The sequence below is a fragment of the Pteronotus mesoamericanus genome, unplaced genomic scaffold, assembly GCF_021234165.1.
Source record: "Pteronotus mesoamericanus isolate MK-2021 breed Mesoamerican mustached bat unplaced genomic scaffold, CSHL_Meso_final contig_90, whole genome shotgun sequence".
In the NCBI taxonomy this organism is placed as follows: domain Eukaryota; kingdom Metazoa; phylum Chordata; class Mammalia; order Chiroptera; family Mormoopidae; genus Pteronotus; species Pteronotus mesoamericanus.
Window position 1 is genome coordinate 42,431,972 of NW_026555277.1, and position 13,903 is coordinate 42,445,874.

Genomic DNA, 13,903 nt, shown 5'->3' on the forward strand with positions numbered 1-13,903 from the left:
GATTTCTACCCTTCACATGTGTTCCTTAGTATTCAGCAACAGACTTAATCTATGCAGATTTCTGGAGCTCTTCTCTGCACAGCCCCCTCCACTTTGGTACTCTGCCACACAAATCCCAGCTGTGTCAGGCTTCCTGAATTTGATCTCTGTTCAACTCAGTGAGACCACCATGCTCTGCTGGGGCTTCTTCCTGCCTGTGCCTTGTTCCAGAAAATGCTTCCAGATAGAAAGTTGTAGTTTTTTTCCTAGTAAGACTCATTTCATTTGTTTCCTTTCTCTTGAGCACCCCAACCCTACACTGCCTACTGTCCAATGTCTAAAAACACATATTTTGTCCACCTTTCTAATAGCTGTAGGGTAGGACTGCAACCGCAGGGTACTCTGTTTTGAAGTCATGTATGTCTCCAGTTTCTAAAAACACCTTCTCGTTTTCTGATTGTGCTTTTACATATAATTCTCCTATTTTATGGATCCTTAAATATCTTCACGAATCATCCTGAGAATGTTAATTAGAATACTGTTCATGTCCTTCCTGTTTCTTAAATCAGTGGTATTTCATGGAGGAAAATTTCCACTGCCATTTTGGGTTTGCCTATCATTTTCAGATAGTTAGCGAGTTTTGATCGACTAATAATACTTATAATAAAAGTCTAGATTGATCCGAATTGGTACCGTGTGGGGTTCATCAGCAGCTGTGTCAGTGGCTGGCTAGGTAGGCATACGCACCATAGCCATTCGCTCACTGGAGGATGCTGGTTCTTTTGCTGGTGGGATCACAAGGATATTTCCCACATGCGATCTCTTCGAATCTTCACATAATTCTCACAACGGTTGTAACTATTATTCTAATTTTATGGTTAAGGAAACTAAAGTTCAGACGCATTTAGTAATTTGCCAAGGTCACAGCATTAGTGGTTGAAGCAGCCAGGGTTAGAACCCGAGGAGCCTGGCCAGCCTGTGTACTATGCTGCTTCCCATTTGCTGCATTGCTTCCAGGAATTTAATGTATTCGGCCTATGGATGGAATGGTACCATGCTTTTCATTATAGGTGCCGATATTTTCTAGTTTTAAGTTTTCCCGTATATTTCATGTGGCTTTGTGAGTATTTTAAGAATATTCATGACATTAGCTTCTTATTTTATCATGAAACTGTAGCCCACAACATTTTTTCTCCATGTTAAAAACTACTTAAGTTAAGATCTTCTTTGAGTCAAAGTCCCCGGTGAAAGCACTGGACAAATGAATAGACATTTTTGAGGGACTTCATATATACTTCGTAAAAGAAAATGTTCGTAAATTTTACCAAACCATCCCAGCCAGCAGTGCATATGTAGCAGTGCCAGCTACATCATGGAGTGTCATTTTTAATTGGCATCTTTGGAAGATCCAAAGTTTTTAAGATGTCCAATGGTCGCATTTGAGGCATAGCGACATATGGGCAAAGGAGGTATTTTTGGGAGCAGTCCCTTCCCTGTACCTCCCAAATCCCTTACAGACCCCCTTTCTCCTCAGGGGGCCCTCCTGCACATGTTGGGGGCAGGGCCTGGGCTGGGGGCACCTCTGCCAGGATCCTGCTGATCTATGTTCCTGCCTGACACTCAGCAGCTGTCGTGGAGGCGTAGGCTGCAGGCGCTGTTCCCCATGGGCCGTGTGCAGGCTGCAGGCCGGGGATCCTTTCCCGCCTAATCCGAGGGGCACTGAGGTGGGGAGGGAGACAGCTGGGTGTAACTGATCTGCAAAGGAATGGAATGGCCCAGGCCTCCCAGCACTGGGCTGGGCTGTCTGCAGTCTACCCTCCCCAGCTGCCGAGCCTTTAACCCTTCCCTCTCTTACTTCTTTCTCCCCTCCATTCTGGGAGTTAATGTCACCCAGCTCAGCTAAGTCCCAGCAATGTCCTCAGAGGAGTCTGAACACCTTGCAAGGAACCTGGCCTCGAGGTAGTTACTGTTGGGGAAGCTAGGGCAGGCGCAAGAGGCTTGGGTCCTATGTGGCGAGCTTCCTGTCTTAGAAGGAGGCAGAGAGCTTGGAAGGCCCAGAGGGTGACTCAGGCACTGGAGGCTGTGAGGTCAGATCAGGGAGGCCCAGCCTCGGGTGAGGCTCAGGAAAGACTGCCTGGAGGAGGCAATGAAAGGAAAACTGGGGTTAGAGTCTGGTGCTGCCTTCCCCATTGCTCATTTTGCAGTGAGACCTTGAGTGAGTCACTCTCTCTAGGATCCATTTCCTGCTCCTGAAAGTGTGGCATTCAAAGAAGATGAGCTTTAAGGTTCTGTCCAGAACAATAACAATAGCTCCATTCATTAAAGGCCTGCCATAGACCAGGAGCTTTACCGATAACCATTCTTACCACCACTTTGCCACATTCTCACTCCCATTTGAGGGATGAGGAAACTGAGATTTGGACAAGACAAATCATACAGCAGAGACACAGCCTGACCCCGCCATCTAGGCTCCTTCACTGCACGCTGCTCCTTCCTCTGCTCCTTAGTCAGGTAGGACAGAGGCAGGGTACACAGTTGGCAGGGGCGCAGTAGAGGCAAAGGCTTAGCAGAGAGCCCCAGGCTCCTGGATAACGGCTGGGCTAAGGCTGGGCCAGGCTCTTTGCTCCTGCTTTTCTCCTGCCCTGGGCGCCGCTGGGCCGGGATCTCCTGGCTCAGCTGGGCAGCCTCACACATGGCCACCGCCTCTGCAGTTGTCCAGCCTGCTGCCATCTATGATCTCACTTGACCCCCATGCCAACCCTGGGATGTAGAACCTGTCACTCCTCCTCACAACAGAGGACTGAGGCTTGAAATTTGCCAACATCCTATACCTGGTAATTGGCTGAAGAGAGACAAGAACCCTCTTTTCACTGCCTCTGCCCTGGCTTCCTGGGGGAAGGGTTCTGGAGAATGAGCTACTGGGTTGCCGCCAATCCTCTTCATACTCTGTCCCGATCGAAGAGGAAAGTATGAGGGTAGGCTCTGGAGTTCGACAAGCACGGGCTCAAGTCCTGACCACTCCACTTTCCAGTTGCGCAGTCACTTAACCTCTCCGGGCCTTAGCTCCCTCATCTGTTGGGCACAGAACGCGGGTGAAGAATGAACGAATGCAGGAGCCAGGCCGACATCCCGCAGCTCTGAGCAGAGCAGACACAAGCGACTCTCCAGACGAATAGAACCTAGGGGGGCGGGGGGCGGGGCTCGAGGCCAAAGAGAACAATGCTGTAGGCCGGAGTTTATGCGGTGAGGTGGGTCTCAAGACTGGTGTGAAGGTTAGGCAGGAACTACCTAGGAAGATGGAGGAGAAGGGCATTCCAGATGAGGCAATGGCCTCAGGCAATGGCGCAGAGGCAGGAATAGACACTGTGTAGGAGGAGCAAGGATGGCATTTGGGTCCAGCTGGCTGGGGGACATTGGCTCCCAAGGAGGTGGGTCTTCGTGACAAGTGGGAGCTGAGTGGCAAACCTAGAGAATGGCTCAGCCCTCTCCAAGCGTTGCAGGGTTTGAACCAGTTACCTGCCCTGTGACCCACCTTATCCACGCCCCGCCCCCCAACTCCCTGGGCTGCCAGGACCTCTGGGCAAAGGGCCGGGTGGGAGAGACAGCTGTGCAGGCCTCCTGCCTGCTGCAGGGGATTAACTGGCACCGCCACAGTATGTGGGGGGCGGGCACCTGGCTCCCTAGTGCTGTCCAGCCCTAGGCTCTTTAACTTCTTGCTGCCCAGGCTTCCCACTTTCATGTTTAAAGGCATGTTCCTACTCATTTTTCAGGGCCCTGTGTTAGACACTGGGAACATAGAGATGAATAAAGATCTAGGGCAAGGACTGCCCAGCCAAAGGTGCCTTTATCCATCACTGTCCCTCCTCATGCCAGCCTCAGGCCTTCTGAGACCCTTGATCTTTCTCCCAGAAAAACCTTCCTTCTTTCTCCACTGGCTCCTTCCAGGACAAATGGTCAAGTCACTGCATTCCTCAAACCAGCAAACAAATAAACCTTTTCTTGATCTCATGCCTTACCTCTCTTCTGTCCTTCTCAGCTAACCTTCTCAGATTTGTCTGCACTATCTCCACTTCTTCACCAAAGACACTGCCCACAAGACCCAGCAACTCTTCATCCTAGGCACCCAGCTGGACTACATTTCCCAGCCTCCCTTGCAGTTAGCTGTGGCTCTGTCCCTGAGTTCTGGCCAGTGGGATATGAGTAGAAGAAAGCAAGCCTCTTTCAGTCACGTACCCCCAAACCTCCCAAGTATGTTCCCTGCATTCCTCCCAGGCTGGCTTGATGCAGGTTAGCATAGCACCTTTGGAAGGTTCTTGTGAATGATGGTAGGCTCTCAGGACAGAAGAACCAAGGTCTCTGAATTGTTTTGCATGCAAGGTTTCAGCTACACAGGAATGTCTGCTTTGGTTTTTCTTTACTTTTTTCTTTTTTCTTTTCTTTTCTTTTCTTTCTTTTCCTCTTTCTTTCCCTTCCCTTTCTCTCTCTCTTTCTTTCTTCCTAAGGGAAAAACAAACTTTGGTACTTTGAACCACAGAAAAAATCTGAATTGCTGAAAATTAAAAAAAAAGAGAGAGGAACTTTGTCCTTTTCTTCTTCCATCTCCCCAAATAGGACAACCCAAGAAAGCAGAAAAGAGAGAGTCTGGAACTCTGAAAAGAGAGTTGGAAGAGAAAAACTTTCTGCTTCTGGGAGAGAGGATTTGGGGGACAGGATACAGTAAATGAACTTATACACATAGTGTTTGAACTTCAATTTGAAGTTGTTCCTGTTTGATTCTGCCTTTGATTGCCATGTCTCTTCCCCAAACAACCAAGACAAGTGTGCAGGACTCTGTGGGGACATGTGAGAGGTAGGGCCACCCAGGGGTGAACATGCCGTGGGGACCCAGACCCTGAGGAGGAGGCTGAAGCGGGCAGGTGCTGACACAATGACGGGAGTGGCGAGGAAAGGGTTAAGGGGCCTCTGAGCGGGATTGGCTCTCAGCTCAGTGCGGACAGTAAAATCAGCATGTCGCCTCCAATTTGCTCCGGCCTGACCTTGAACGTGAATCATTCCATCACAATGTCCTTATTGATTTCCACAGGAAGAGGATTAAACCCAGAAAATTGGGGCTGGAACTTGAGCCTGAAGCAAGGAAAATGGGATGGTTCTGGAGCTCAAAACCCCTCGTGTTTGCAAATACGTCACAGGGGGCTGCAGGCTGGGCAGCCGCCCAGCTTGATACCTGCTCTCCGAGTGGCCGGGCCCTGGGCTTCTGTTTCCTCCTGTAAAAAAAAATATATATATTGGGGTGACATCAGTTAATAACATTATGTAAGTTTCAAGTGTACAAATCTGTAATACACCATTTGTGTATTACATTGTGTGCTGGCCACCTAAAGTCTAGTCTCCTTCTGTCACTGTATATTTAACCCCTTTATCCTCTTCATCCTCCCACAATGAGCTTCTGTTTCTTACCTGTCTGGTGTGTGTGGCTTCCGGGGTTTCCTTAAGCTTTAAGTCACGCACAGAGAGTGGAGAGGATACCAGGGTTGGGGGGAGATGCGATAGATACCCCTGTCCACAGTGACAGCCTTGGGACCCTCAGAACTAAACAGGCCATTCCAGGACCAGCACTGCCATTGAACCAGCTGCCCAAACAGCCAGGAAGAGCCCTCCTCAGCCCTGAAAACCCTTCACTGGAAAGGAACACGTAGGGGCGTGTGTGTACATGCAGAGGGGGGTCAGTGGGAACTGACCCACAATTTCCTTTCTTTATTCAACATATCCTGAAGAGTCCTTCATGTCCATATACAAAAGGGCTATATAATATTTTATGGTACGGCTAGCTGTACCAGGTTATTAAATCATTCCCTCTTTTTAGACATTTAAAGTTGTTATCAATTATTTTTTAAACTGAAGGCAATGCTGCAATAAGCCTCCTGGCTGGCGCATATATGAATTATTTCTTTGAATGCTGTATTAGTTTTCTGTTGCTGCTGTAACAAATTATCACTAACTTGTGCCTTAAAATAACACAAATTTATTCTCTTACAGTTCCAGAGGTCAAAAGGCTAAATCAGTTCCGCTGGGTTAAGATCAAGGCACCAGCAGGTCTGAGTGCCTTCTAGACGGTCCAGGGGAAAATCTAGTTCCTTGCCTTTCCTGGATTCTAGATGCTGTCCACGCTCCTGGCCGGCGGCCCTTGCCTCCGTCTTCAGAGCGCGTCGCTCCAGCCCCCGCTTCTGTTGTCACATCGCCTGTCTCTGACGCTGATTCCCCTGCCTCTCTCTTACAAGGATACTTGTGATTGCGTCGGAGCCTCCTGGATAATCCAGGAGCCTTAACTTATTCACATCCAAAAAGTCCCTGTAACTGTGTAAGGGCACATATTCAGAGGTTCCTGGCACTAACATGCGGACATATTGGATGGGCCATTGTTCAGCCTACGGCATCTGCCTGGAAATAGGATGGCTTAGTCAAAGGATATATGTATTTTTAATGTAAATCAACATATCTTAATTGTATCAATGAGCACTCATACATTACTGGTTCTGGCTTTTTAAGGCCAATTGGGCACCATTGATTAAGTTTTAAAATCCTTACCCTCCCCTGTCTTCCCCACAGTGTAAAGCAAGGTATCATGCTAATTGGTGATTTGATTGTTAATCTTTTACTAAAGTGTCTCAGCCTAAAAGAATTGGTTTCCCAAGGGGAAGATGAAGGAGCAGGACTAGGAGTTTGGGCCAAAGGGTTGGGGTGGGAGCTTGGCTTTCAGGAGGAGCAGACACGGGGAGGTGCCTGGGTGGGAGTGAAGATGAAGGGGAAACGAAAAGCCAGAAGCACTGCAATTCCACGATCCCACCCAGGGGGCGTGACCATCAAAGCTAGGGCCTTTTAAGTACAGGGCGGGGGTGCAGCAGGTGGCCTGGACGCTGGTGCCAACTGGAGCCAAGGAGGGCCAAGCCATCAAAGCTGGGTCACTGGCAACTTAAAGGATATGAAAAACAGGCACCTGAATGCCTGAGGCCACCCATCCACACCGAGGCTGCACAAAGATGTTCAGGCCAAGGCTGGCTTAACCTGATGCTGTCTGTTTGTTTACACAACTGTTGACTTGGAGCAGCCCTGCCTGCTTGTCCCTGGATGTAAACAGATGGGGGTGGCGGGAAGGTGAGCGCTGAACAGCCAGGAACACTGGCATTCCAGCAATGACTGGAGAATCACCTTGCATCTTAATTGAAACATCTTGCCATATAATAGAATCAGTACTGTACAATCTGCTCTACCTAAAGGTGTATGTAAAGTCATGTTCTGCTGAGCCCAGGGCTTGAAACTACCTCTGAAAGCTACTGAGACGTGACCTAAATGACTGAGTTGTGCTGAGAAAATGCCTGATTACAAGCCTTTGATCGTCATGTGATGAAGCATAGAAACCCTGTTCCACTCCATCTTTTAGCTATGATAGGAAATTAGGAAATATGAAGGATGTTCTTAAGACTCTAACTGTACCTCTAAGCACTGCTTTAGCTGCATTTCAACTTTAATGTGTCGTAATTTCATGATCACACAGATCGAAACATTGTCTAGTTTCTTCTGTGATTTCTTGTTTCATCCATTGCTTAACAGGCTGCAGCTCTCTTTTCAGTAGGAAAAATCCCAGGGTATATGTTAGCAGATAGGTGTGGCATGACTGGAGATACTTCCATGTGAAATAGGAACCGAAGCTTCCAAGTTTTATCTTCAAAGGGGATGCTCCACCCCTCGAGCCAGAGGGAAGCTCTTGCACCCTAAGCATTGTCCTCCTCTTATTGGTAGGTGCTTCCTCAGACCTCCCCTCTCCGACCCTCCCCACATGGAGAGCAAGGCATTCTCTCACTTGCCCCTCAGATGTGCCAAAGTTCCCTAAAGTTGGAAGGCCACTGAGAACCCCATCCCTGGATCCTCCCTAACCCTAGCAGTCAACAGTGGTTGCAAAATCTTATTGAGCTCTCTGAGAGAACAATGGGGAAGTAAATAGAGAAACACCAACATGAAACCTACCCTCAGGGTCTGCCCCATGCTCATCCTGTGTGAGAAGCATCTGTCTGTGACCTCACAGAGCTGGGGCCACTCCTCAGGCCCCTCACCTGGGTACAAGCCCCCCAGTCCCCAATGTCCTCTTCCTCCTTCCCACCCCTCCCCCTAGAAGCCAGTTTTCTATCAGTTCAATTCCAACCAGCAGATACCCACTGAGGGCCCGTCCTGTACGGGGCACAGTGCTGGGCATGGGTGGCCAAAAGTCAGGGTGACCTCCAGGGCCATAAAATAGGGTCTTATCTTCACAGCTGAAATTCCTTCAGATTCAAAGCGAACCGGACACCCTCAGTGATGCTCAGAGGCCTGATGTCTTCCCACGGTTTATTGGATATATAAACAGAATACAAATACAGGAACAGAGGCTACAGGAACAGCAGGGGACCGTCCTGGCACAGAACCCGAACCCCAGCCCTAGGGGCATAAGGCAACCACACGTACCCAGATATATAGGACAGTGCCGGGGCCTAACTAACCTTGTGTTCATGCTGTTTGGATCCAGCCGCACAAAGCGGTGTGGCGATGTGTGTTTGGGGGTAGGGGAAGGTTGCTGCAGAATAGGATGTGGAGGTGGCCCTGGCCCTGATTTTAGGGACGCCACTCTGGTTCAGAGACAAGGCTCTGAGAGATACTCAGAGACTCAGGCTGCACACACCCAGGGCCTGCATTTTCCACCGACACATGCTTTCCTGCTAAACAGTCCCAGGAAGCAGTTAGCAGAGAGTCGACTAAACCACAAAACCCACCCTGAAGCCCTTCCGGGCCCCAACTCTGCTATGTTCTTGGAGACACAGCCATTGCAAAGCCAGGAGCTGCCCTTGAGGGCTGACGGTACCCGTTAACCACCGGAGGCCCTTGGAGGGAGGGGCCGTCCACCAACCCTGAGAGTTGTGCTGGACCCTCGCTGAGGAAGTCATTCCCTCCCATCGCTGTCCCACAAGAGCCCGCCGGCCAGCCAGGGAGGCCAGCTCTGGTGGGGACAGGGGTGGCGGGTGGCATGGAGCAGGCATGCACTTGCTCTTCTAAATCTTTCCTGAATCACGATGTCAGTAACAGAATACCAGCGCATCCCTCAGGGGACTTGAATGTCACCGAGGCCACTCAGTCTCTGGGCCTGACCTCACAGATGCTGGTGTGACTGTGCCCGGGAACCGGCCCATCTTGCTTTTGGGAATTCCTGCTGGGGGGCCACATGCAGGCCTGTGTGTTACAGTAAAGCTCCCTTTCCTCTGTGTCCACAGTTCTCCATGGCAAAGAGAGAGAATGGGCCCCCGCATCCTGACCCTCACTTCGTCTTGAGTCCAGCTCTGGTCCTGGCTTCTCACTCCCTCCACCAAACGCACGGCAGCCAGAGTCCCATGTGCAAGGCTGCCGCCCTGATCTGGAGTCCATTCCAGACCTCGAGCCAGGGACGGAGCCGAGTTCCCTGAGCCCTCAGCTGTGGCACTTTCCCACGTGTGGAAGAGGGGCATCCCAGAGAGGAGGCCAGGGCGGGCCGGCGTGGCCCGTCTTGGTCCCTCTCTGTGCCTCTGCCCGCCACTCCATGTTCAGCACAAACCAGCTCTCCACGCCCGTAGCGCCCCCCATCCCCCGCCACACACAGGCCGGCTGGAAGCAGAAAGCCGGGGGCAGAGGTGGCCCAGCCGGTCCCCTCCCCAGCCCCCAGGCCTCAGGACCACTGGCAGGCACACTCAGTGGGCTCCTGCACTGTGTAGGGCACCCAGGTGGCGTTGGTGGCACAGAAGAGCTGCACAGAGCGCCGCTGCAGGCCCACCTCTCGGCAGCACTTGCAGAAGCGGGCGTAGGCGTTGATGTTGTAGTTGTAGATGCTGGCGGACGGGCACCTCCCGTCACAGGACACTAGGTTCACCTGGATAGGAGCAGGCCCGTGAGGCGGTCTGTGTAGCTCTCACCGCCGCCCCCCGCCCCCGCCCCAAGCCCTCTCTATCCCATCTTTGGCTGCCCCCCGCCCCACCGTCTTGTGGGTGCCACGCACAGGGGTGTTGCTCCTGCATTCGTTCTTGCGGATGGTCATGCGGATGGTCACTTTCTTGCAGGAGCGCCCATCCTCCTTACCTAGGGGCACAGGGTGGGTGAGGCAGTGTGACTGAGAAGTGCTCCCAGGGGCAGCAGGATGGACTGGACCAGGGCAGTTAGCGTCATGCTGGAAGGTCCCTCTACCAGTGTTAGTACCCATGCAGAAGGGACCCTCCCCATCAGTGGGAAAGCTTTTGACTCAGTGCCCTGGAAGGAGGCGGTGGCAGGGAAGGCCGGGGAGACGGGAAGATGGCTGGGGTGGCTGCCACGCTCTGGGCTGGGGAAGAGAAGGATCTGGGGACAGGCAGGCTGCCTCCCCGCCCGTCCCAAAATCTGTCTCTAAGACCCTCTTGGTGAGCTCAGCCCTGTCTGACTTTCCGCTTTACTACTTGAGAGGGCTTCTCGCCTTAAGATTCCTCAGTTTTCTGAATGAATGGAAGCCCCGGTCCCTAGCACCAGGCTTGCACACAGCAGGGCCGCTTGGTTTCCACATCTATCAGACAGGGCCAGGGCACCAGCCGCCTCACACAGGGGCCACAGGGATGGAAATTGGAAGTGTGTAGCTTCCTCTGCCTGAACCAAGCCTCCCACAGACAGTAATCACGTGGCTCGTTCCTGCCCTGGCCTACTCAGACATCTCCTCGCCAAGGCCTATCCTGAGCCCCTTCCTGAAAGAGCGACTCCTCTCCTTCTCCCCAGTCCTCCACCCTGACCCCTGTCCAGCCAATTTCTATCCAGGACACGGTGCCATCCGGTCGGAGACACACCTCTCTTTATGCTGTTGAAGTGCATGCTTTAGAGACTTCTTTTGCATGGCCCCTTCCACAATTTGTTGTGAGTTCTGTCCTTATTCTAAATAAATATTCACTTCCACACCTCAACATGGATTTGTAAGTTTGTGTTTTTTTTCAGAACAATGCCCTCCAAATGGCAAAAGCTTCAGGCCCCATAAACCCAGATGTGTCTGCTCTGCTCTATATTGTATTTTACTTGTTATTGTCTCCCGCACTAAAATGTCAGCTCCAGGAGGCCTTCTTACGCTGTGTCTCCAAGTGCCTGGCATAGGCCTGGCACATCGGTGCTCAGTAAATATTGGTCAGATGCACGGACTTGCTCTGTGACCCCAGGGAGCCTGCCGGAAACGGGGGCACTCCTTTCCTCTGGCCTCTGGGCCTCACCACCCACGTTTCCCACCACACAGGCCGGAGGGCTCCTGGCCAGAGCTAAGTTGACTCTGTCCTCCCTCTCTGCTCCCAAGAAGCAGGAGAACCGAGTGCTGTCCTGGCCACGGCCCTCTGGGTCCTGGACCAAGACCGGCTGAGTGACCAGTGGGAGCCAAGCAGTAGCAGCATTGGTGGGTGCCAAGTGAGTAGGCTCTGCCGAAGCATTCCCATGCAAGGCCAGGGGACACAGCTCACTACCCAGCATGCACTGTTGGCTGAAAGGCCTTTGCCAGAGGCAGGGAGCAGGGGCGCCACCTCGCAGAAGGGGCATTGTTGGAAATAGCAATGTGGCTGCCTGCCTCCAGTTCCATGGGCTTCCAAGAGGAGTACCTGGGTGGCAGTGGACACTAACCCGTGGAGGAGAGGCGGGGCTAACGGGGACCACAGGAAACAGAGTCCCCGGGGAACCTGGGGAGAGGGACATGGGTCGCAGGTCACATGGGAGCACATGGGACATTGAGGGAACATGAGCTGTGGGTCAGAGACCAGCCAATGAGGTACTGAGCCCAACTTCCTGGGAGTATGTGAGGTGAGCACAAAAACATCCTAAGTCCAAGGAAGGGTCTGGGGCCCTAGGGGCAGGGGAGGCATGTGGGCAAAGACGCTAAGGCAGACGGCCATGCATGCATACGTGGCCGGGGGCTGCGGGTCCCAGGGGCCGGGTGTGAGGGCAGTTGCACAGACCTTTTACTCAGACTCATCAGGGAATCTGTGGGCCTGAATCTCAGCCAGAAGGCCCCTCCAAGATAGGGCTCCTGGCTGCAGGGAGCGTTCACGTGGGGTGGAGGCATTGGGGCTGGGGGCCTTGGCAGGGGCAGGAGGAGGCAGAGCATCTGGTGAGCTACTGACCTCCTGGACCCAATATCCCAGGGTCCCCTGTCTCCAACAAGAAGCAGAGGCCTTGTGTTGGGACAGGAACATGAGCATGGTGTGCCGATCTGTGTCAGTGCCTGAACCTCCTGGTGGCGGTATTATCCCTTCACCTACTCGCCCCTGAAGAGCCACCACTGCAGGTGCCAGGCCGGGAACCTGGCCCACTGAGCCCCACATGGCACCCTTTCCCCCCGCCAGAGCCCCTCCCCCTGCCTCTGCACCACGCTCACTCACATGTCCTGCAGCATCCTTCCAAGGAAGGAACCACCGAGCCCCCAACCTGGAGGGAGAGGAGGGGAGGTGGGTGGGAGATCCCATCCGGGCTAGGAGCCACAACCCCAGCAAGAGGCAAGGCGTCCAAGAGACTTGACTCCTTTCCTCCCGTGATGCCCCAGGCAGATCCTCCTGGCCCAGCTGCCCATCAGGCCTTGCCAGTGGAAGAAGGGGTCTCTGAGCTGCCCATGGGAGAGCCACGGGTGCAAGCTGACTGGCTGGGACACTGCCCGTGGTCCCTGGTGAGGCTGGTTAAGATGGTACCAGACCTTTCAGCTTTCCAGTGGCAGTCCCCTACGTAGAGGGTCAGGGAGGGGGGTGTAAAGGTTTGATCCACTTGGGCGAGTGGCCTGGGCTCTATCTCAGCCCTGTGTAAACTGTCCCTTTCTTCTGGGCTTTGTCTTCCCATTTCTACAATGGGGGCAACTCCCCCTTAGAGCCCTCCTCTTGTGAAATGGATAGAACAACAGATGTGACCATTCTTTGTAAATAAGTGTGTGAGTGTGAGTCTCTGTATGTGTGTGATTTTGTGAGCATATACGTGTGTGCATGTATGCTATTGCATGTTTCTGTTTGAGAATATAATGGTGTGTGTATATTTGTTTTCTAGGTAAGATCAGAAACCTTTAAATGTCCAATATTCATCTCAGGAGAATTAATAATTTAAAAATAATCCCAAATCCTCCAGGAAATCCTTGTCCTTGAGGTGTTCCCGTAGTGACAGCTATTTATGCTAGTGCAAAAGTTCTTCGGCACGTGATGATGCGTGGTGTGGTGTGTGCGCTAGCGTACTGAGGTGTTAATGTCCCTGACACAGGAGTGTCCAACCTGTAGCTCAGGATGTCTATGAATGTGGCCCCACACAAAATCATAAATTCACTTAAAACATTATGAGGTTCTTTTTTGATTACATGTCACAATGTATTTAACGTGTGGCCCGAGACAACTCTTCTTCTTCCAGTGTGGCCTAGAGATGCCAAAAGGCTGGACACCCCTGTGAGTGTGTGGTATGTGAGTAGCCAACTGCCCGTGTTGCTGTGTCTGTAACAGTGTATGTTTGCATGTGTCTGTGTGTGGCCCTGTGACATGTGAGGAGGTGGGGCATGATGCGGTCAAAGCAAAAATGCATGGAGATGTGGAGCTGGGGAGGTGGGGCGGGCGCAGGCCCTGGGGACCCCTCCTCCCGCGCTCCTGCACACAGGCCCCCCTCCCCTCGCCCCGCCAGTGAGAGAGCCTCAGCCCCCGGCCTCAGCCCCGCGGCCGTGGGAGGGGGCCGGCACTGACCTTGGCACACTCAGTCTCATTGAGCGGCGGGCAGCTGATGGGCGAGCGGACCAGCACGGCGCCCAGGGGAGTGCTGCTGCAGTGGTGGCGGGCGCACTCTGCGATCCAGGACGCCCCAGGCTGCAGGGCACAGAGGCGGGCGCTGGGGGCTCGTGGCCAGGTGGGTGGCCCGAGTGGAC

At 52.6% G+C, this 13,903-nt stretch overlaps 1 protein-coding gene across 1 annotated transcript in view; it reads right to left on the reverse strand.

Moving 5' to 3' along the window:
* Positions 1–9,703: 9,703 nt before the first annotated feature.
* Positions 9,704–13,903, reverse strand: part of OTOG (otogelin) — a 70,742-nt gene continuing 66,542 nt past the window's right edge. Inside the window, exons 53-56 of the mRNA XM_054586269.1 lie at positions 13,725–13,844; positions 12,402–12,447; positions 10,031–10,110; positions 9,704–9,904 (exon numbers count right to left, since the gene is read on the reverse strand). Of these exons, the coding sequence (XP_054442244.1) occupies positions 9,704–9,904; positions 10,031–10,110; positions 12,402–12,447; positions 13,725–13,844 (447 nt within the window). The remainder of the gene's footprint in view (positions 9,905–10,030; positions 10,111–12,401; positions 12,448–13,724; positions 13,845–13,903) is intronic.